This window comes from Canis aureus, chromosome 1 (assembly GCF_053574225.1).
Source record: "Canis aureus isolate CA01 chromosome 1, VMU_Caureus_v.1.0, whole genome shotgun sequence".
NCBI lineage: Eukaryota > Metazoa > Chordata > Mammalia > Carnivora > Canidae > Canis > Canis aureus.
This window is the reverse complement of record NC_135611.1, coordinates 109,110,687-109,134,554: the sequence shown is the minus strand read 5'-3', so window position 1 is coordinate 109,134,554 and position 23,868 is coordinate 109,110,687. Positions and strand designations below refer to the sequence as shown.

General features: G+C 56.7%; 1 protein-coding gene across 1 annotated transcript; it reads right to left on the bottom strand.

The window, feature by feature from the left end:
- Nucleotides 1-1,033: 1,033 nt before the first annotated feature.
- NAPA (NSF attachment protein alpha) lies at nt 1,034-23,434 on the bottom strand. Its single transcript, XM_077847098.1, has 11 exons — nt 23,188-23,434; nt 14,621-14,700; nt 11,933-12,049; nt 7,097-7,143; nt 5,798-5,875; nt 5,485-5,540; nt 5,293-5,377; nt 4,349-4,453; nt 3,202-3,270; nt 2,559-2,609; nt 1,034-1,810 (listed from the first exon to the last, which is right to left on the bottom strand). Exons 1-11 carry the CDS (start codon nt 23,283-23,285, stop codon nt 1,709-1,711), a joined length of 888 nt encoding a protein of 295 aa, XP_077703224.1. The 5' UTR covers nt 23,286-23,434; the 3' UTR covers nt 1,034-1,708.
- Between the last annotated feature and the right edge of the window lie 434 nt (nt 23,435-23,868).

Sequence of the window (23,868 nt, the reverse complement as noted above, 5' to 3'; positions counted from 1 at the left end):
AATGATTTGAAGTACAGCCAGAGAGGAGACTCACTGTTGAGGTCACCTGTGGCAGAAAAGAGATTGTGGTGCTACTTACCCTTCAGCCTGTGCCCATGGCAGACATCAGTAATCAATCTCAGGTTTCAGGAGTCTTCACTGACCTCTAGGCAGCCATCATCAATCCATCCACTGGAGCTGTGGGAGGAGATGCAGGGGACCAGACGGGGCACAGTGCCGTAGTCCATTCTTTCTTGACACGGTGAACCTGAACCTCTCTAGATCTTCCAGAATCTAGAGTACCTCTTCCAGGAGCCTGACTTGGTCTCCCAGGTGGCCCCTCCTCTGCATCCTGCCCACCCACCCTTGCTTCCTGAGATCCCATCCTAGGGTGGCTCTGTGCTCTGGATGCTCTGTCCCCTGCCACATCCCAGTGCCCGGCATAGCACACACATCAGATTGCTCACCTCTATGCAAGCCTACATTGAGGCAATGTGGAGGTGGCAGGTGGTTCTTGTCCACCTTTCCCAGGCAGAGGGCTCCTTCCTGTCATGCCCTCTTCCACTTGACATGCCCACTTGGACTTTGTGCCCTGTTCAACTAAGTCATTTCCTCCCTTGTCCTGGGACACCTAGAACAAATGCCACTGGGGCTTTCAACCCTCCCTCCAGGGAAGCGTGGACATGAGGGAAGGCCGTGAGGTTCAGCAGCCCTCTGCCATCCTCCTTCCCCACCACTGTGGTTACCCTCTATTCTCCAGCTGGCTGAGGGCTGGTACTGCCACCCACCATCCCACTGTTGGAAACCGAGGCCTGCAGAACCCAGATGCCACTGGATCAAGCCAGGCACTCCCAGACTCTCAAGCCCGTGACTCCTCCCCGAGCCACCCATCCCCAGGGCCTCTGACACAGCCCTGTCTCCCAGTCATGCTCGCCCTCTTCTTTCCCACCGTGTGCGTGGAGTCCCAGGTGGGGACCAGGAGGGACAGGAAGACAGGACAGCAGCCCTTAAGGGAGAAGGGGGCAGCAGACGTGAGGAGAAAGAGAGACTCATGCAAAGTGTTCTTTTTTATTTTCTTCCTTAGGCCAGCTGCAGCTTCTAACCACAAAACCTCAAAGCACTAGGGAAGGAGCAGATGGAGGGGTGGGTGCAGGGGTGACCCTCTGAGCTCCAAGGCCTGGGGTCTATCCTGAGAGGTCAAGGCTGCAGGAGGCTGGGGGTGGGTGGTGGTTCCTGGCACTGAAGGGGAAGGAGCCCACCCCTGAGGTGAGAGCAAATCTCAGTGGCTACATGTGCTCGGAGCTGGGCTGGAGGACAAGTGGGCAAGACCAAAGCCAGCCTCACGCCTCGGCTGCTCAGGAGATGGGGGACCAGGTGCTGACCCCCACCCCTGGCAGCACCCACAGCAAGTAGGTCTGTGTCAGGTTCTGTGTTTCGGGATGGAGAAGGGGCATCTTTGGGGGGCTTAAATAAACGGGCAGGAGGTGAAGGATGCAGCAAGAACAGAGGAGGGGTCTGTCCAGCCAGCAGGCCCGGCCGGCCTCAGGAGCCCCGAAGCAGGGCTGAGCCCGCACTGTGTCTTGGGGAGACTCCTCTACGGGGAGGGAAGGAAGGTCTCACAGCCAAGGTCTCGGCCCCACCTCTCTCTCTCTCTGGGCTCACGCGCTGGAGGGGCGCGGGGGTAGAGAAGACAGGGCAGGAAGACAGGTGCCAGGGGGCTGGGTGGGGCTTAGCGCAGGTCCTCCTCATCCCCCTGGATCGTCTTCTTGATGCGAAGCAGCATGGTGGTGAGCCACTGGTCCAGCCGGGAGATGGTGTCATACTCCTTCACCTGTGACACGTGGAGGGGAGGGAAAGTGACAGGGGGGCTGGTCCCACACCTGGGCCTGGCTCCCTCCTTGTCCCCAGTCCAAGTTTCTGGTCCCCAAATTCTCTAGATGTGTCCCAGCCAGCCTCCTTGAGGAGGAGCGAAGGGAGGGGTGCTCCCTCTAAGGCTGCCTTGGGGAAAAAGAAAAAGATGCTCCAGCATAAAATGGTCCAGCTTCCTTGTTTTCTGGGTGGGAAACAGTCCTGGAGATGGGAGGGCCTGTTCCAAGTGCCACGGGGAAGGAGGTCAGAGAGAGAACTTGCACCTTGTCACCCTGCTGTGGCCCCACTTCTCTCTTCTCCACGGCTGAGCTTCCTGATGTCCTGCCCACTGTCTGGGGCAGGGTGGACCAGAGGGATTTTGATCTCTGTTATCGTGGGTGGTACAGGGTTCTTGAGGGGTACCCAGGAGCCACACTTGACAGATGCAGCCTAGATGCACTCTGAATGGGGCAAAGGACTTGGCCTTCAGGAACAGATAGATGGACACGGGTCTGCCTCCCAGCTCTGCCTCCAAGGGGGGGTTTCTAATACAGGGGGAACACCTCCTGTATCCCTGGGGCTCCCTTTGAGGATTCTGGGCTGACAGGAGAAAGGAATTCACAGCCAGGGCCAGGCGAGAAAGGGTGGGAGAAAGGGTGGGATTCATGGGAGAGCATGTCTCAGCAGGGGGCCCCCCTCCATCAAGCCCCTCCCCGCCCCAGGCTACTCACCGCCTCGGTGTAGCTGTCGATGTTCTGCTCCTCATGGGCATCTAACAATTTCTGCAAGAAGATGGCAGGCAGGCAGGGGTTAGGGGCCAAGGCTGGCCCACACACACCATCGGGGGATGTGGGCTGGGGGCTCCTGTGCTGGGAGGGAGGAAGGGGTGGTTTCCAGCCCTGCCTGTGTGCATTCAAGAGCCTCCTAGGTCTGCCCCTACCTCCGTCACCACCTGAACCTTCTCTTATTGAGAGAGAACAGAGGCCCAAATGGGAGAAGAGGGAAAAATGAAACAAAAACAAAAGACCCTTAAGAACCCTCCCTAGTGGGGATCCCTGGGTGGCTCAGCAGTTCCGTGCCTGCCTTTGGCCTAGGGCGCAGTCCTGGAGTCCCGGGATCGAGTCCCATGTCAGGCTCCCGGCACGGAGCCTGCTTCTCCCTCTGCCTGTGTCTCTGCCTCTCTCTCTCTCTCTATGTCTATCATAAATAAATAAAAATAAAAATTAAAAAAAAAAGAACCCTCCCTAGTTGGTGATTACGGTAGGTAAGGAGAACCTAAGACTCCAGGTGTCCTCTGCCCCAAATCCTGGCTGAGTCTCCAGGCCCAGAGACAGGGAAAGGGTGGGGAGAGGGTGCTGAGCACCCAGCACTCACTTTCATCAGCGTGCACTCCCGGGAACCAGAGAATGCGGGGAACAGCTCCTCATACTTCTGCACAGCGAGCTGGACATCACGAGGGTGGAAGAAAAGAAGGAAGGAAGGAAGGGGACAAGCTAATGAAGACGGGCCACTGGAGCCACTGGCCTGACAGCCAAGGGGATCTGAGACACCTGGCCCCAGGCAGTGCTCTGCGCCCCTCTCCCTCCCCCTCCCCCAGTGTCACCTGGCTCTGTGCCTGGAGGGTACTTCCCTGGGGCTGTACTTGGCCAAACCTGGCTGCAGAGACAGCTTGTGTGGAGGAAGCGTGGGGAGGGGCTCCTAGGCCAGTGCCCAGGGCAGGGCACAAATGACAGCTGCCTCCTACGAATACATCCTACAGGGCAGGGCTGGTGCTGGGTACTTCTTACATTTAACCATCATGTGGACCCAGGGAAGGTGGAATGAGTGACCCCCATTCTGAAAGATTTGCTCAGGGCACTGGGTATATGGGGGCAGGGATGCGAACCAGCCTGAGGCCGAGCCTGAGCGAGCTCTTACACGCAGCCAGTGGGAGCAGGGGTGGTGGTGGGGCTCAGACACTCCATGTGGCGGAGGGCAAGGTGGCTGGAGACCCCAGGAAATGTGGAACCCTGGAAGACTCCAGCTCCCTGCCCCCAGCAGTTCCCCACCCCCTCGCCCACCACTCACCCCTGTCTTGCCAAACAGCCCTCAAAAGGGGTGGTGTGGACACGCAAACTACGGTTCAAATCATGACACTGGGAGTCAGAAAGATCTGGAATCCAGCCATGTGACCTTGAATAAGGGTCCCTGTGTCTTAGCCTCAGTGTCATCATCTGTACAACAGGTGACAGTGGTGTTGACCTCGAGGGATGCAGCAAAAACTCAAAGTGTGCTCTCCCTCACTGGCACCAAGTAAGTGAGAAGCTGGATAAACTCAAAAGCTACAGACACTGGGCAGGTGACACCTGGGACAGGAGCACATCGGTGAGAACAAGCATTTCCTGCCCACAGCTGACAGGCAGGTGCTGGACATGAGGGAGGGCTCACCCCTATTAAGGGATCTAGTGATAAACATGGTGCACCACGGTGGTCACTGGGAGGTGGGGGACGCTCTGGGTGGTCCGACTGGGCCCCAGCTCACCTTGGCATTGAGCATGTCAATGCAGAAGTGACAGAGGGCCGCCTTGAAGAAGTAGTCCTTGGCGCTGTACTTGAGGAGGGGGCTGTCCATGGCATTGGTCCCCACCTGTGGAGGTGCGGTGGTGGCACTATAAGCTTGGGCAGGCAGCCAGAGAGCCAGGGTCACTGAGAGGCACCGGGGGGCCGGCTGGGAGCCTCATCTGTGTCCCGGATGAAGCCCCATCAACCCGGGACCCGAAGGGCAGGGAGGCCAAGGGCCAGCCCCAGGAAGTCAGCCGGTGGTGTGTGGGTAGCCAAAGACCAGGGTATGGCAGGGGGCGAGTGCTGTCACAGGGCCAAAGCCCGGTGTCGGTGGGCTCCCCCCACCCCCTGAGATGGTGGGGAGGAGGCGGCCCCACTGTCAGGCCCTACAGGAGGCTGGCACGTCGGTGGGCAGAGGGGCGGCAGGCTGCGGGAACATGAGAGGTGGCACCCGCCCCCTACTCCTCCGAGGCCAGCTGCCTGCCTTTCTCTTGGCCAAGCTGAACCCACCAGGACCGCCCAGCCTTCCCCACACAGCCCAGGGGAGCCTGCGCCCCCACGTGATGCTCCCTCCCTGTCACTCCCATGGTGTGTGAAGGACGAGCTTTCTGACCCCTCCCTGTGGGCTCCTCAGCTCCCTCTGGCTACCCCAGGCCTTAAGGATTCTCTTCCCACTCCCTCTGGGCCCCCAGGCCCCCGCAGGAAGCTTTCTGTGAGAAGCATACAGGGAGAGGGTGGGGACTCCCTGTGGGGTTGTGGGTGGTGAACTGTTTAGCCAGTGAGGACAAGGGGAGTGCCAGGATGGTGATGGAGGGGAGGGGAGAGGTGGCCAGGGGGAGGGAGGGAGCACTGTGCAGATGACGGGACATCAGGAAAGGGCAAATGGGGTGCAGGGCCCTCCCCCAGAGCCCTGGCTGTCCCCACCTGCTCATAAATGTCAATGGCCTTCTGATACTGCTCCAGCTGTGCGGCATAGCCAGCCACCTTCAGCAGGCACTTATTGGCTGAGCTGTAAGGGTGGGCGGAGGAGACAGAGGTCAGTGGTGGCCGGCCTGGGGGCTAAGGGGTGGGGTGGGGGGGGTATAGGGAAGGGGGAAGGGTGCCCACAGCCGGTACCTGTTGGACTCCTCTCCTTTGTAGTAGTCTGCAGACTGCTCATAGTGGGCGATGGCCTGGGGAGACACGGGGAGAGGCAGGGCGTGAGGAGGTGGCAATGTGACCTTGATCCACCATAGGGCCGGCCCTGCCTGGGCCACAGCAGGAGCCCTCTACCCAAGTTCTGTCGGTGCGCCACACCCCCTTTCTGGTACTCAGACACCAGAGGATGCCTCAGGTGGAGAGAGCAGACAGACGAGCCCGAGTCTGAGGAGACAGGCTGCTGCAGTCCTCCCCCACTGTCAGCCAGGCAGGGCCACCGACTGCCACTCACCTTCTCGATGTCCACCAGCTCCGTCTCATAGATCTCAGCAATGGAGATGTGGTGCTTGGCCGCGATCGTGAACCGGCCCTGGGTGGGACACAGGAAGGGGTCCTTTTTGATGGAGTAATGTTCCCAGCGTCCCACTTGCCCCTCCTTGTTCTTCTGGGCCCCCAAAACCAGTGGGTTCCTGCACCTCAGTCACACAAATGAGGCATGTACAAGAGGGTACCGGGAGACTGAGGGGCACAGGCCTCCAATGGGAGGCTTCACTGAGCCCTGATGGGGTGACCTTGTCACACCCCTCCACATTCAGCCTCCGGGTTTCTCCTGTCCACAGGGATACAGGTTGACGAGGCAATGCCAGAGGTAATGGGGCCCAGGTACCAGGCAGAGGGCCTGGCCTGGGGACAGATGGCCCAGAGAGGGGGAAAGACCAGCCTAGAATCACCTGTAAACACTCTGGAGAAACCAGGCTGACAGCCCAGGCATCCCTACTGCGGAGGGGACAGCCTTCCTAAGCCTCCCCTTGCCCCCAATGTGGCCATGGAGGCCGCCCCACTGACAGGCCAACCCCCAGCTTCCCCCATTGACACGATGGCTCTCCCCAAGGAAGCCTCTAGCTCTCTAGCTTCCAGAGGGGCTGAGCCCCCCAGCCTCCACCCGGTGGGCGTCCAGGCGCCAGGCTGCCCACTCGGCACGCAGGGCTGCTCCACAGCCCCTGCCCCTGCCGAGGGACATCAGGAAAGGGCAAAGCTCTGAGCTCAGCAAGGCCTAGTTCTGGGTCTCAGCAACTTCTGCTTGTGGGCATGTGTCCCTGGGCAAGTCACATCACTCGTCTGGGCCCCCCTTTTCTGTCACATGGAGGACGGCCCCCACCCTGCAGGGCTATCGAAGGGGAGAATTAAACCACTCAGCTGACAATGTCGGGTTCAACAGATGGTAGTGGCTATCACTGTGCTCACTACAATATTTCAGTATTGCCCGGGGTCTGTCAGGGGGCGGGACTGTGTTCCCGCCTGGGGAAGGGACCTGAAGAGACAAGCAGCAAGAATGGACAGGAGCCTGAGCCTCGTCTTGGTCCCTGGTCCTGGCTCCCGGGCGGAGGCGCCTCTGGGCCTCTCCTGTCATGGGGATGTCCCCTGGGGCAGGGCCAGGGCTGAGCCAACCCTGGGCTGCCAGAACCCAGGTGAGCAGACTCCCTCCACTCTCACACCCCCTCCTACCTGCTCTTCGTGCCAGGGTTGGGGAGGGCAGGCTGGAGCAATATGGTGGGGCAGGAAGCGGAACAGGACAGGCAGCAACCCTTACCATGTCTGTGTAGATCTCAATCGCTCTCATCAAACAGTTAATGGCCTCTGGGGAGAGAAAAAGGGAGGCAAGGAAGAGAAATGAGGAAGAGAAGTCATCTCAGCAGAAGCCAGGACAGGAGGTGGTGGCAGGGCAGGCGCTCGGTGGCCTGCAGAGAACACCAGGCACACGGAGCTGCCGGGGCTGCGGTGTCATGGCTGGGAGGGGAGGTGAAGGGGATCCTCAAGTCCCAGGTAGTGTGCTCAGAGAAATGGACTGTGTAGACCCTGACTTGCCGAGGGCTGTCCTCTCCCTCAGGGCTGCCACAATGCCACCACCTTCCCAGCAGCCCCAGGGACAGAACCACAGGCTCACGGCCAGCCTCCCGTGGGCGTTCTGAGCCAGGCCCACTAAGGCCCTGCTCTCCACAAGTGGTGCTGGAGAGGGGGAGAGGTGGGATCGGAGGTGGCCAAGCTGGAAGGCCCAAGTTCCACTGTGTCACTGCAGGATCCTGCATCAGCCATGTCCCCTGCACCTGCCTGGCCTCTGTCCATGGCAGGAGGGGGCTGGATGCCATGATACCCAGGCCCCTTCAGCTAGATTCTCCATCACTGATTCTTGCCCGCCACTCGTCTGCTCCTCAAACCACAAGACCCCCAACACAGCAAACACCAGGAAGGCCCACAAGGGGAGATATTCAGCTACCTTTGTCGTACTACCTCTCCCAAGACCTTAAATTTGGGGATGGCTTTTTTATTCTTTTGACACGTTATTTGGAGGAGAGAGCAGCATGAGTGGGAGGCATTTTCTAGCAGACAGAGATGAGCTCTCAGGGTAGATTTTTTAAAATGCATCTCAGAGGAAAAGGTGTGGGGGGAGGTGTGGGGAAGAGGACAGAGAGCCTGGACAGACCCAGGATGTGGGCTCTGAGGTGGGGTGGAGCTAGAAGTTCATCCTACCATCCAGGATGACCCCTAGTCAGCTGGGCCCACTGGGTAGAGGCCAAGGAGGGCCGAACCTAGTGCCTGCTCTTATGGTGCTAAATAACTCACTACCTGAGACTCGGTAGGGTGGGGTGGGGGATATGTGAACAGAGGCTCTCAGCCTCAGACCTGTGGCTGTACCTTCAGGGAGTCCACAAAGCCCCCCCAAATTTACATGTGCAAGGTGAGTATCTCAGAGCAGTGCTCTGGGGGAGGGAGGGCTCACAGGTTTGGTCTGATTCTGAAAGGCCTCTGGGGATGCCAGGAAGATTCAGAGAATGTACACCATTCTGTCAAGGTTCTGGGGCAGACAGTTGGAAACCCGGGGCACCAAAGAAGAAAACAAGGCCAAAAAGGAGGCAGAGTCACAGAAAAGGCAGAGAACACAGAAAAAAATTATGGCTGGAAGTAGTCTCGTTTGAACACACGCAACATATTTTGAAACAGAGCATTTTTGAACTCAGGAACCAGCAATCGGTTGGTTGTAACACGACGCTAACTGATAAGGAGCTAGCCCACTGGGCTGCAGGGAGCCAGCTCTGCAAGTCCCACCCCTGCTCCATTCTCCACACCAGGCGGTGCCTGTGGCCAACAGGGAGACTCACCGGCTCCCTCTTCTGGAATACCAGGGAGCCCAACCTGGCACCTGCACATATGCTCAGAGGTGGCACAGGTTGCTCCCGGTGAGAGAAGCAGCCCAGGCGGGGGAGAGAGGCTGTGAGCTCTTCTGGTAGGACAGGCTCCCCCACAGCTGCTGCCCCAGGCCTGCTGGTGCTGGCGCTGGAGTGCTGTCAACAAGGCATGGCCCTTGGAGTGGCAGGGGGCAGAAGGCTCACCCCCAGGCGGCAACATGGATTCATGGGGTTAAGTCCCCTTCACACCTGCTCCTGGCTCGGGGATACCTGTCCCTGAAAGTGGCAGGCTGCCAGCTGACACCCCAGCAAGTGCTGGCAGACAAGCTGCTGACACACTGGATATGACTGGCTCATCTTCAGTCAGGTCCCTTCAGTCCTGGGACCTAGAGGATGAGTGGCCAGAGCTCCCCTGGACAAGATCTAGCCCAGGCTGGGGGGCTGGTGGTGCTGTGGTCTAGAGCGGGGGAAGGCGCTGGCTTAGGCACACCAGGAGTTGGGACCCTTGCAACCCAGGGCCCTCTCCCCACCCTCCACTGTGCTCTAGTGGCCTCTGGGTCCAGCTGCGGTTTCCCACATCAAGCCTGGGACTCAGCCCTTCTGGGTACAACCGGACAGACTGAAGAAGCAAACAAGAGGAATGGGTTAAAAAAAGCTGCTGCCGTGTCTGGTACTCAGTAGGCACCCAGTAATGCAGACACGCAGAGCCTTGGGCCTGGCTCTCAGGTGGCTGGGGTAAGAGGCCTCCCTGGCCTGAGTCCCTCCAGAGCGGCTGGCAGTGGTGGGTAAACAGGGGAATCACCGACAGCTATGGGCATCACGCCCCCGCCTTCCCTTCCAGCCACCAGGGCAGGCCACCCCCTGGTCCACCATTCTGGGCAGACTCACAGAGAGACAGCACGCTGACAGGCCTTCTGTGCAGGCTGGGCACCAGCTGCCTCTTGTGGGGAGGGACCTCCAGGACTCCCGTAGGAGGTGCTGACACAGGACAGAGGTCTTTGAGGAGGCCAAGGTGACCAGCAAGGCCCTAGGGAGCTAGCCACCCACTGGGGGAAACCTGGAGGGGTTCCAGGTGGGTCCCTTGTGCTTCATTTCACAAGACACATGGCCAAGGGGAGGAGGTTAGGCCTCTGATGGGAGCCTAGAGCCACCCCTCACTAGATGTTTATCACATACCAGGTATCATGCTGGCCAGGTCTGTGCTTTTTCTCACATGTGGTCTCTGCCTTACCAGATCAGTTCATGGACGCCCCAAAAGATGAAGTGACTGCCTGAGGTTACAGGGGAACGGGCTCCATCTAGACTTAGGAGATCACGCGGAGCCCCACGCCCCACAAACCATTACTAGGGTGGGGAGGCTGTGAGGCGGCAGTGCTGGGACACTGCTCCCGTGCCCCTCCCTGCCAGAACCTGGCACTCCAGCTAAGGTACTCACCCTGGGCTGGGCCCAAATTAGGCTCCCCTCCTCATCACTGCTTCTCTTGCTCCCTGAAAGGTAATTCCCATCCCAAACACACCCTCCCTGTGCCTCAGCTCCCAGGGCAATAAACCGTGCTTGCTGATCCCTGGAGAAACCAAGCTGGCCTCTGGGCCCCACAATGGCCATGGCCATATCAGCAGACATAACTGCTGCTGCTTTCACTGGCATGGGACACCTCTGCCATGCTCTGCACTTCCTGAGGCCAGGCATGGGGCTGCGGCCCTTCCCAAGGCCCCAGCATCCAACACACCCCCTGCAGAGCCTTGCCTCCAGCTGAAAAAGCTCAGATCAAAAGCCACTGAAGGACCTATAGACGCAACATCACAGGCACAACATCACGGCGGCGCCGGGTGGAGGCCCATCCAAGGGAAGTGCTGGGGTTTTTGTTTAAAGAGCAAAGGGCGCCATGCACGTGTCATGAAGCCTGACGCTCAACTCCCGCCCCAGAAACGAGTCCTTCCAGTCACTCTGGAGCAGCAGCTGAACATCACAGATGCTACGGTGGCATCTCCAGGAAGCGCCAGTTCCCCAGGGACCAAAGGGAAAGCTGGTTGGCAGGGGGAGGGGGGACAGACATCCCTGGGTGACTTGAGGCTGCCCTGAGTCCTCATCATCACATGACCCACCTAGTCACAGGGACTCCCCTCTGGCTCTTGGCGAGCCTGGGCCCGCCATGTGACCCTCAGGCCAACCTCTGTGAGATACTCAGCTCCAGGGCAGTGACTGGTCAAGTCTGTGGACACAGAAAAGCTATCTGGTCTGCAGAGATCAAATCCCTGACTGGGAACTACGTGTCCCTGGTAGTAGTAACAGATCTGCCAACAATTCCCCAGCACTGGGGCGGGAACTAGGGTTCACCAAGCCTTACAAACACCTCTGGACCTGGGTGTAAACTGTCCTCTTGGGAAGGGCAGCCCCTTTATTCCAAGATGAGGCATCTCCTTTTTTCTTTTTTTCTTAAAACATTCACCTATTCCCTATTCTCTCACAAGAGAATAGTAACAATAGATTGTCTCCTAAAAAAAATGTCTTGGCTTGCTAAAATTAAGAAAGTCAGCAACCTGTGTCTGGCACAGAGATTAAAAAAAAAAAAAAAAAAAGAAAATCCCAGCTCCCTGAAATCCAAAATTCTGGTACCCACTGGGCTGTGCCTCTGCTTCAGGACGAGCCCAGTGGGACAAATGGTTTTCTCACCATGAGTCAGTCCCAAACTGGGCTTCTATCCCCAACACTTCCTCATTTTAAGTAACTTGTTCTCTGGCAACTCCATCCAGGGCTCTGTTCTGATTCTCCACACACCCCCCCCCCCCCCCAGGGTGTAGGGAAGCCAGGTTAGGATAATTTCCGCTCCTTTTTCGGCAGCAACTCCTACCTGGCTGGTCTCAGAACCCCCTCCCACCCCCTTCTGCATGTTAATTCTGACAACAGAACAGATTTTCGTCTCTCCTTGGCATGCGGTGGGTCTGCAATGTAACTCCCACTCCCAAATGCTCCCAGGCTCCAGGAGGGAAGCCATCAGCTGCGCACACAAAGTAGGGGTGGGGGGGGGAGGCGGCAGAGGCTTGGAGCGGGGATGCAAATGCCAACCGGAAGGGAGCCAATTCTGAAGTTCAAGCACAAGCGTCTCCCTGCCAGCCTCTGGTATGCTTTGGGCCCCTGGAGAAAACTGGAGCCTCGCGGAAACCCGAAGCCTTCCCTGAAGAGGGTTCAGTCATGTCTGTGCTGGGGGCAGCCAGGGCCCCAGTGACCCTTGGAGGCTCACCTTGGGGGTCAGCTTTCTTGAAGGCATTGCCGGCATCCACAAAGCAGGTGGCCGCGTCATGTTTGCTCTGGAGCTGCAGGTGCAGCTGGGCTGCCTGGCAGAAAGCGTTTCCGGCAGCTGGAACAGAAAACAGTGAGCTCAGCCTGAGTGGGGCTCCGCTTGTCAGGAGCCATGCAGACGCTGCCCTGGGGGTGGCTCTCTAGAATGCAGTGGGGCCTGAGTGAGGAAGTGGCTGGCCTGGGTGAGCTGAGGTGAAGGCCTCAACCTCAGGCTTCCGGGCCCCTGGACTGAGACTTCTGAAGACCCGTGAGGTAGACTAGGGAGGGAGGAGGAAGCAGCATTGGGGAAAAGCCCCTGAGCCCCATGTATATATAGAGAGAGCCAGGCTGAGGTCAGCTAAAATCCCATTGCCCTGATCCCAGCCTTTGCCAGTTTTCCAGGGCCACCCACTTCTAAAGATCCAAGGAGAAGGCAGACTGGGCCAAGAGCTCTGCAGGATATATAAACTATCCCCAGCTAACCCCAGCAGTGGCCCCAGGGGACAGCAGGAACTCCAGTGTATGGGGACAAGCGCCCACGGGCAGAGGCTGGTGGAGACCACATGGGAAGCCTTTTCTGTCCTTTGCCTAGCTGCATGCTGTTATCCTGCACTGGCCACAAGCCACTGGGGTCACCAGTCTGCCTCCCATACTGCCTTGCAGCTTGCAGGAGACTATGGCATCTCTCCTCTTCTAAGGCTGGAGAGCAGGGATAGGACTATGCTAACTGGAAGCTCCAACACCCACTTCCGGCTCAGCCAGTCTCCACCTGAGGTTACGCTTCCCTTCATCCTACTCCAGCTGAATTGGGATTACAGAATTCCTAAACTGGAAGGGGACCAGAGCGCCTGGCCCCATCCTGTAACTTCAGAGGAGTAGGGAAGACAAAGCAGCCCAGTTTCCATTATGTCTGATTTATTTTTTAAGGGCTCAAACGTGACAGCATAATTTCCAGAAAAGCAGCATCACTGGAGAAAAATGAGAAAACAGCCCAGCACTTTTGTTTGAATGGCTGGGGCCTGGGGAAGTGCCAAATTTTAGGGGCAAAGTGACATCTACGTGATGAAGAAATATTCTTTTTCAGCTGGCACCTTATTAGTTTGGGAGCATGAAATTACACATGGTGTGTGGCTTTGTGTACAATGTATTTGGTGACAGCTCAGGGAAAACCCTTCCAATTTCCAGGAAACCAAAAGCATTCTCAGAAAACGGGGAGAATCTGTCTCACCCTGGGCTTCCAGACTGCCTCCAGGGTCCCATTCCAGGCTTTGTCTCCTTCTGGGTAAGAAAGTTCCTCCTTGGATCCCAAACCTGTCTCTGCTCGATTTCCTTGATCCAATCTTGCTGATGTGCAAGGCAGGGTAACGTAATGAGATCAGCCTCCATGAGCTCTGATGGGCTAGATTTTCAAAGCTCTCCTCTAGATCTTCCAGCCTCTCTGATCTCTAGGAGCCCATCCCTGCCTGCCCACCTCTCCTTGGTGGAGCCAGCCAAGCGCCAACCTCGCCAGAGTCCGACCACAGCCTCACAGCCAGGTCAGAGGAGCCGTGACTCTGGTCACACTCCACCCACCAATATATGTTGTGAGTTTCTCTGGAGGCACATGACCTGGGATGCCCTCTTCCAGATGGATGGAGGCCCTTCCAGCAGAATATGACATTGCCATCATGTGTGCTCCCCTAGTTGGAGCAAGGGCACACAGAAGGCTGTGGCTGGCACCTCATGGCTGGCTCCTTAAGTTTGCTCATCAGCAGCTCATCTGCTGTCATCAGCAGACATCTCTCAGTGTCCTGAGAGAGCTTTTCCTTCCATCCCAAAGTGGGAGGTGGTGTCGCTAACGCGCATGACGGATGTGGAGCTCACAGACATCACGTCTACTGAGTGCTGGCTGCCCTCACTGGTGACGCTGGATCTCCACTAGTCCATACCACAGCCCCACAGGGCTGGGATTCCTGCTGTCCCTGTGGTTGGACTGAGGAGGGATTGGATTTGAGGAGCCCAAGTAACTTCCCCCAGGGCCACGTGGCCAGGGTAAGCCATGCCATGAACCTAAGTCACTCTGGCTGTAAAGGTCAAGAAGCCACACAAGGGCAGGTTAAGCACTCTGCTCCAGAGTCAGACTTCTGTTCTCTGAATTCTGGTTCTGACCCTTACTAGTCGTGACACCTCAGGGACGGGGCTGAGCCAAGACTCAGTTTCCAACAAACTAATTGCAGTGCCCTTCATGGGGCTGCTGTGACAATTCAATCAAGTAGCACATACTCAGCACTTAGGGGAACACTCGAGAAATGGTTAATGTTTAAGGTTACTACTGGAACACTGGAATGGCTTCCCAGGCCCAGAATTCAGATGCTGATAAAAACATGAGCCAGGAGTTTCCGGGGAAACCGGACATTGAATTAAAGGAGAAACCACTCCAAGAGCTATCTGGATTCAACAACCTATTTATCCCTACCCTTAGAGCCCTCTAGCCAAACCCCGTGACCCAGTACAATAACTCCATGGGCTTGAAGTGAGCCGATGGCAGGCTGATGGGTTTCTGCTGCCAGACAGGGGGCTGTAAGGGTAGCCCATGAGCCAGGACTTCAGGACTGGAAGCTGAGGGAAGAGGAGAAACGAGCATGAAGGGGTTCTAGCCGAGATCACATACCACTCCAGTTTTTGGCCATTTTGAACATGTTTGCTGCTCTGGTGTAGATCTCACATGCTTCCTCTATTTTGGATGAGCCTCTGGGGAAAGAAGAGAAAAGGAGATGAAACACATGAGTCTGGTAGTGAAAAACAAGCCAGCATTCTGCCCCCGGTGACAGGGGAGACGTATCCTCACCCCCATGCCTTTGTGAAGCCTGCTGCAGCTCAGGCCTCTGCTGAGGGCTCAGAGGAGACCAAGCCCGTGGCCCCCTGCTCCCTCTGCACAAAGGCACACTGAATGCAGAGTGCCGGGGCCCTCCCTGGGGAGGCCTGGGCCACCCCGACTCAGCATGGTTGTGGGGGAGCCTTCCTGATCTCCCCGTGAGTCCTGTCTCTGATGGCCTCTTCCACTTTTGTTCAGTGACCGCTGGTTTCCAGGCTCTCTGCAAATCCACCCCACCCAAGAGGTTGCAAAGCATCCTCAGGGAGGAACTCAGCTCTGGATGCCTTGTCCATCTCCCTGAATCCCGTGCCCTGCATGCTGCATTTGTTCAGGGAAGACCCCTCAACCCTATGAGGGTGCCATTACTAACTCAAAACAGAGCAGGTATATGCAAAAAACTAGTCACGACCTTTTTTCTCCAAGGTGGGGTCTACAAAACTGGGGACCAGGCATGAGAAACAAGGTTTCATCACCATACACTCCTCCTTTGTACTGTCTGAATTTTCTTATTTTCTATCTGCTAAAATATATTTATATAATACATACAAAAATACGTACATATATAGATCATTTTAAATATCAAGATTTACATTTGGTTCTGTTGTCCAGCAAAGAATTACATTTCTAGCCATCTACCCCGAGAAATGCATCAGAAAAGTCGTAAGGATGTTCAGTGCAGAATTATTTAAAATAGCAAAACCACCTTCAAAGAACTTATTGTGCAAGAGTAGGGGCCTGAGAAATACGGAGGAGTATATTTAAAAAAAAAAAAAAAAAGAGAGAGAGAGTGAGCATTCGGTTTGGGCTTTATTCTGCCCTCCTGATCTCCAAGCGGTGCAGATGAAGCTCTTCCTGAATTGGGGGGACCCTTCATGAGCACCTTGTCTGTGAGTCTCAGCCACATTTCTATCCTCCCACCTCCAATAACGCAACCCGCCTCAGCCCATGGGGTCTGTGGTCTCTGCAATTGTTCCAAATCCCATGGCCCACATAAACCAGTAGGAAAAAAACCCACATGCTCAGTTCCAAATGAATTTCAGATTCTCTTCGCTGACGTCAGTGTTTTGTGTGGAAAGAGAAGAAAAGAGAGGTATTTTCCAATAAAAAGCCACACAAATCATTGGTCCTGTCCCCCCCACCCCCGACCCATGTCCACTGGACCTGGAAACCAGCCAGCCCCAGCTGTGGCCGTGGAAGGCCTCCAGGGTAATTTTGGGAGTTGTGTTCACAATGCTCCTTCCTTCTGTCTATTCCACTGAATCACAGGAGTTCCTGGCTAACAATAATCAAGTCAGACCTCTAAGCCACCCTCCCAGAAGATTTCGCTCAGTAGGTCCGGGTGGGGCCTGGGATCAGGGTTTTTAAACAATGGCCTCAGGTGATTCAGAAAGCTCAGGTGAATTGGGGATGAAAAAGCTGATCTAAACCAACCGCTTGGAAAGCAGCCAGCCAATGACCTCTCTTCTGAGTCAGGCTGTGTCAGTTGGTAAATACCCCCGGACAGGCTAGCTGGCTGGCCAGGGCTGGAATCCCGGCCTTCTGAATCCACATCACTGCCAGGTAAGGTTCTTCTTTAGAACCTTCTGGGGCTGCACTGATGCTGCCTCCTCTACCCTCTGCTATTCCACAGGAAGTGGCCCCTGAGGAATGCACTCCCACGCTCACCCTGCTGGGTCCCAGGGTCTTCTCTGGCAAACTTTACCCCAGCTGGCCTGACACACCTTGGCCTGGGCACCTCTGCTTGGAGTGACCTCTTTGAACCCATTCTTGGCCTTGGAGAGGCGAGGGACTTGCACAGGCATAGGGGCCTTTCGAGCCTACCAACAAAATCCTCTAGGGGACCTTCACTAGAATGTTCTCAGACTTCAAGGAGATGGATGCGTTCATAGACCGATATCCTATCTCTCCATCCTGTGGATCCCCTAGCTCATCATTCCCTTCTTTGTGGGAATGACAAGGTTCTAGCCAGATTCAGCCATTCTCTGAAAATAACAAAAAACAAAAACAAAAACAAAAAAAAACTCAGACTCCTGGATCAGCAGAAATGGTTTGTCCCACTGAGAGGCCCAAAGCGGGGTGATCAACAATGAACAGAGTCAGCCCCAGCTGGTTTGTTTCAGCTCAGTGGGACAGAGTGAACACAGAACACAAAGGCTGTCAGCTGCCGGGCTGAAATTCTGTGATCCCACGCCAGCCCTGCACTGGGTCAACGATTCTAACTGTGTAGTGGGAAAACCAGAGGGATTAATGTCTGCTCAGGCCTGCCTCCTCCCAGGACTTGGGTCCTGGCCATTTCCATGCCAAGTGACAACAGGGGAATCTCTGGAACTCCATCCTCTTCTTTTAGAGATGGAGGTGGAGTTCCCAGAGGGGATGAGTGACTTGCCCAGGGTCATTGGTCCATCCTGAAACAGAAGCCATTCCCACAGCCACTTACTCACCTGGGAAACAAAGGTGAGCATTTATTATGTGCCAGACACTGCAGTTAATAGCAGTAAACCAAGGAGAAGGACCTGGCCCTCAGTAAACAGGAAATCAGCAAGAAAATTTCAGAGTGAGTAAGCACTAGAGGGATTGGGGGAGGAGGGGCCTCCCTGGATGGGCAGATCACGGCAAGCTGCCACAGTGAGGATGTAAGATTTAAGCTTGGTCCTCAAAGATGACTCAGGAGCTCCCTGTGGAAAGAGGGAAGAGCATTCTAGACAGCAGTCACAGCAGGTGCAAAAAGCCTAGGACAGAAACAAGTGTGGCCGGTTCAGGTTCAAGGAAGAGCGGCGGGCAGGCTGGCTACCATGCAGGGAAGGGGTAGAAAATGAGGCTGGAGAGACAGGCGGGAGACTTCCCTGGTGGAGGCCTTTGGGAAGCGATGAGAGCACGACGCAGAGCCCTCATGACCAGGACAAGTGCCTTTATAAAAGAGACTCCAGGGCTGAGGCCCTGTTGTAATGTAACAGGGAGGTTTCTGGCAGGGAGAGTGCCCAGAAGGGAGAAGTCCCCAGCTCCGGGTGCTCTACAAAGCTGCCTCCCTGCACGGTAAATCTGCAGTTTCCTACAAGCCTTGTCCCTGAGGTTAGGGTGGCTCAGAGCACTCATCAGAGAGTGGCAAACTCCCTTTGGGGGAAGAAACCAGGTCTCCTCCAAGGCCTCCTGCAGGAGATCCAGAAAAGCTAGTTGGGCCTGTCTCTCCTGAAGAGCCCAGTGGCAACATAGGTGACAGCTGACTGCCCTTCCCCCGCTGATAACCCCACCACCACCACCCCCCAGCTGCCTCTGCTTAGCTCTCCCCATCCCGCAGCTCCAGCACCAAGTCACGCTGGGAATAGAGGGAACTGGTTTGGGCCAGCCTGGTGCACGGCTGTCTATAATTACCCACTCAGCTCTGCTTTCTGCCCCCTCCCCAGGCGGAGGAAGCAGGCTCAGGGCTCCCAGGCACAGCCACCAACCTCCAGCGACTGCCATATGGAGAGGAGCGAGCGGTGCCAGCAATGCACAGACGGGCTCAGTGGGCCTCAGGCCAGGGGGGTCTGCAGGGCAGAGTCTCAGCCTCCCTCGCTCCTTCCTCCACCCCCTGGGCACTTCCTGGCTGCCAGAAACAGGTCACCCGGCCCACCTGCACTTTCCTAGGGCCTCAAAGGGCAGGGCGGAGAGAGGAAGTCCCATTTTAGGTCTTTGACCTTCGCTGTCCCTCCTGTGCCACAGCCACCGCCTTGGGCTTCTCTGGTTCTCTGGCCAGAGTCCTGGATGGGGAAGAACGGATCCCAGGGCCTGTCCCACCCTTACCGTCTCTCATGTTGCTCTACACACCTCCTTTACTTGATTATAACGGCTTGGTAGGAGGCGCAGGCTTCCTCACAGTAGCGCTCTGGGTATTACCCCGAGGAGAGAGTGGGGCTCAGCGGGGTCAAGGGGCTTGCCCACACTCACGCTGCCAGGGAGCCACAGGGCCCAGAGACAGGACTCAGGCCTTGGAGATTAAGTTCTGCCTTGAGTCTCACTCACTCAGTGATGGGGGAGGCTTGCTTTCCCATGTCCAAGGGTCTTCTGGAAAGCGAGAAGGTGGACAGGGTCCCTGCCCGCTCTCACCTCCTCTCTACAGAGCCAACAGCCAAGGCTGTGCAGATTTCCCTCACCTGATGAGCAGACGCTGCTCTCTGCTGGAGCCCTGCTGAGCTGCCTCTAGGCAAGGGAGGGAGTCCTTAAACCAGTCCCCCCACCAGAGGCCCCAAGCAGTGCTGCAGGCGGAAGGAACGTTAGAAAACAGGAAGGTCCACCTGGCACAGGGAGCAGGCGGCCACCAGCCCTGCTCCGCCACTGACCGCATTGAGCTGTCAGGGCCAGAGCTGCGGGATCCCTTGGCATCTCCTCCTGCCCCACCTGCAAGGCTAAGCCATTCACCCTCTTCCGCCACCCCCCACCCCCACTCTGCAGTGCACCCCGTCCTCCTGGGCCTAAAGGGTATGAGCACGACCTGGGCTCCCACCCAGTGCACACAGGCCCCAGGAATGAAAGGACGAGAAAATTGTTGCACACCAACTGCCCAGTTCTGCAACCATCACAGAACGCTCTTGTGACATGCCTGTTAACAGGCAAGAAGCAGAAACAGAGCCGACTTGGGGACCAGGGGACCTGGGCTGAGATCAGTTCCAGGCACTTTGACAATGGCGTGACCTTGGGCTAGCAACCCCAGAGCCTCGGCTGCTTTCTCTGTAAAATGGAGACAACGAACCCGATCTGGGAAGAGGCCCTGTGGGGATGAGAGATGACATATCTGGCAGAGAGGACAGAACAGAGCAGGTGCTCAAACGTTTGCTATTATGTGAAGGAGGAGAAACACACTCTGAGGGCTGCTGGCCACCTGGCAAGGGGAATTCTAGAGTCACGTGGGGTGGTGGAAAAACCAAGGACTGTAGTTAGGCCTGGACTCTAAATGTGGGCTCATGGCTTCTGTGACCCGGGTCCCTCTGTGACTGGGGGAAGATTCCCATACCCGGTGGGGACTGCCGGAGGTTCTTGCAATCCCGCAGGTAGCATCTGGGAGCGTGCCAATCACACGGCAGGTGTTCAGCTTGGCTCCTGTCAGGCTGACAGAGCATATTCTAGAATTGTTTACCTATTTCCAATCTCAGTGTGGGCTTTTCCTTCCCTACCCCAGGTTGGCAAGGTGGCACCCTCCTCTGATATCCAAAGAGCTCTGGGCCTCTGACCTGCCCTCCTCCCCACCCCTTACTACATTCTGCTGATAGTGCTTATTTACGGGTTGCTGCCTTCCTGACCGTAAGCTGGATGCAGGGGCCATGCCTGTGAATGACAAGGTGGGTACTCCTCTAGTTGTCCTACGGATGCCTCTCTGCACCCCAACAAGATGACCTTATTGCAGCCCTAGAACTGAACGTGTTTCCCTTTTTTAACAGTTGCTTCTGGAAGACCTGTGGCTCTCAGTTGTCCTGTCCCAAACAGGAGCACTGGACGCTCTGTGTAACCAGGTGGCGAAGTCCCTACCATCGAGAAAGGCAGAACCCTGGGATTGCAGCAAAATGATGGCTGGGCACCCCCAAAAGCTTGCATTCCCTCAGGAAAGACTCCACTCTGAGACTGGGCGAGGGGCACGAGAGTTTTCAGCTGCAGAGCCTGGCAGCTGGCAGGGCACTTTGAGTCACTATAATGCCCAATGCAAACAGGCCCATGGGGCTGAGTGCATGCTCTGCAGGTGGAAGGCAGTTCTCAGCAGAGCTGGAAGCTCTGGTTCCCACACCATGCTTAGCTAAGGGCCCACCCACCCTACCTGGGCATCAATTCTTCCCTCACAAAGCCAGCCTCCAGGGATCCTGGGGGGTTGCTGGTATCTATAGGCAGTTTAAACAGGAACTGATTTGTCACCTTTCAATCTTTAGGAATGTGCTCCGTGCTCTTTGTCTACAGAACACCCTATCATCCCTATTGTTCTAGTGCCTCCTGCTCAACTTCCAGTAATGGGACTTAATAATAATAGTTAAGTACCTAAACACTTACCAGGGTCAGGCACTGTGTGGCCCCCACTTCACGAGCACATTCTCCATTACTTTTTAGAACCACTCCATGAAGTAGGTATTACCACGATTTTCATTTTACAGACGCAGAAAACTTCCTACTAACATTGGTATCCAAGTGGGAAGAAGTTTTTATCTTGGATTTCGGTAGGCAGGGGAACTGGGGGAGCAGGGGGAGAGGGTGGAAGTGTCAGGGACGAGGACAAGCCCCAGGGAACACAACCACTGTTTAAATCTTGTATAATTCCAGAGGAGGCACAGTGGGGAAGTTTCTGGATCCATCTGAAGCCTTGGAGCAGGAAGAAGCACGCTTCCCCTCCCATTTCTGTGGTTTCACTACACTTCACTCAGGAACTTTGCAGCTTTTTATTTCCAGATAGAAGTCTGGGCTGCTCCCCACTGCCCCACCCCCCAGCTCCCTGCCCCAGGTGCATGTGCTCTGGCTGGGGACTTGAGGGAGGAGGAAGGAGCCAGAGGAAAGGTACAGAGAGCTCTGATCTACTAACTGGCTGGTACCACCTCCCTTGCGGGCTGCTGGTGCCCCAAAGCCCTCTAGTGTCTGGCTTCCCAGAAACAGTGAAGAACAAAGGCCGTAACATCCAAAGATACAGGGTTGCTCCGGATCCCAGGTGGGGGCTATCCTACTTGGCCCTCTAATGTGACCAGGGACCTCTCAATTTGCAATGCTACCGCTGAAGTTTCTAAAAGGAGAGGAAAAGGCATGAGGGACAAGCTGAGCCCCAACACTCCCTTCTCCAGTCCCCAAAGCCACCGGGGGCCTTAAAAAAAGGCAGCTGTGAAATGCTGAACACATGAAACCCCAGTTCCAAAGGGAGCAGGTGCCAGGAGTGGCTGCTGGCCATGAGGAGTCATCCGGGCTGACCTCTTGCTAGACTCCCTGCTCTCAGACAGACAGGCTCCGGTCAGTATCTCTGTCCTCTGTTCTCCCCTTGCTCATTCCCCTCTCAGCACCATCTCAACTGTTTTTAGAGCTGGAAGGGACTGGGATGAATATACCTGCTCTTTCAAATGTTCGGAGAAAAACTGCCAGGTCAGGCAGAGAGAGAGAGGGAGTTTAGGGTGGGAGCCTCCTAAGACACCCAAGTCTGCCAACATCCTTCCTTTTTTTTTTTTTTTTTTGCCAACATCCTTCCTAAGTGTAGTGTTCAGAAATGGACATGAGCCTCAGGGAGAAATCAGTGTGGCAGCAAGGCAGCTCTGGGATCGGACAGGCCCACGTCTCCCACTTACTGGGGAACCAAGCAAATAGACCTGTCCACCTCCACAGGGATGCTGTGAGGATTCAATGCAAAGACACAGGTAAAGTGCCTGGCCGGGGTCTGACTCAGAATCAGAGGACTTAATAAATACTATCTGGTATTTCTCCTGTCAGTGCCTTCACCCTCCCCCACACCAGCTGCTATGGTCCTAACAGGGAAGTGGGAACCCTCCAAAGGTAGCTCTGTTATGGACTGTGTCCCCCCAAGATTCATGTGTCAGGTCCTAACCTCCAAGATGATGGTATGAGGAGATGGGGGCCTTTGGGAAGCGATCAGGGCACGACGCATAGCCCTCATGACCAGGACAAGTGCCTTTATAAAAGAGACTCCAGGGCGCCCGTTTACCCCTTCCACAGCCTCTTCCACAACTCAGTGACAAGCCCCGTCTGTGAGAAAGCAGGCCCTCACCAGATGCGAAATCTGCCAGCGCCCTCATCTTGGACTTCCAGCCTCCAAAACTGCTAGAGACAAATTTCTGTCGTTTCTAAGCCAGCCACTTTAGGTACTGGTACAGTGGCCCAACACAGAGGACCCCCGTTAGAATCCGCAATGTTCTCCAGCACCTCAAGCCCGAGCCCTTTCTCCAGGCCATGCAGCTTTCTCTCAGGCACCGTCACACCCCTCAGACTTGGGCTCCTCACCCCCAGGATGGCCTCAGCCCTGACCCCCTCACCCCCACCGCCCAGAGCTCATGCAAATCCACTGCAGCGCCTGGGAAAGGTCACCGGCCGGGCAGATGCCCTCAGTCCCAGGCCCCACCGTGCCCGTGAGGGATCCTGCACACAGGCTCTCCCAGAACTCTAGAAGGCTCCGCGATCCAGCTGCCCTCCCTGGCCGGTCCCCTTCGGTTTGGGCGCCCTGGGTCCAGGGCCCTCCCCACACCTCAGACGGTCTCTCCTCTAACCGCGCTACCGCCGCCTGGCCCCTTGCTCCTTCAGACCACGGAACCTCCCTCCGCCCTCGGCTCCAGCCCGGCGGCTCTCCTCCGCCGCTGCAGGCCATGACTCCTCCGTCCTCTCAGCGTAGGTCCCAGCTGACCCCCCGGCGCGCTTCTCACCCAAAGAGGCCTGAGAAGAAGGACTGCGAGTTCTTCACTTTGCGCTCCGCCTCGGCCAGCAGCGCCATCGCCTCCGCTTCTTTCCCCGAGTTGTCCATGACCGCCGCAAAGGTGCTCAGCAGACGGCCCCACCCGGACCCACGGGGGTCTCAGCCGAGGCCCGGCCTCGGTGCACAGGTCGGGGGAGCTTAGCGGGCTGCGTTGACGTCGCACCGGTGCGGACCGCCCCCTGCCCCGCCCCACGTGATGTGCGCCGGCCAACCAGCGGCCGGGCAGGGGGCACGCGCCCTCCTGGCCACGCCCCCGCCAGCCGCCGCTCGCCGCCCGGTGACTCACGGCCGCCAATCGGCGACGCGATGCCTCAGCGCTTGCGCATACTTCCGCGTAGGACACCCCAGTCTTCCTGGTGCGCTCCACGACGTCCCACGTGACTCGCATAAGCCAATCGTAGTTCCCACCGCCAAAGACTCGCCCGGAGGTGCTAGCGTCTGGCTCCGGCTCCACCAGTCAGCAGCATCCTCCGGCTCGGAGGGTAACATCCCTGCGGGACTTGCGCCCCAGTCAGCTGACCACCGACCCTCACGTGACAGCTCCCGGCCCTGGCCCAAGATAGGCCCCGCCCCCGTCCGGGTTTGACAGGTGTCCTGCGCAGAGCTGTGCCCGCCTCCACTCCTTATCCCG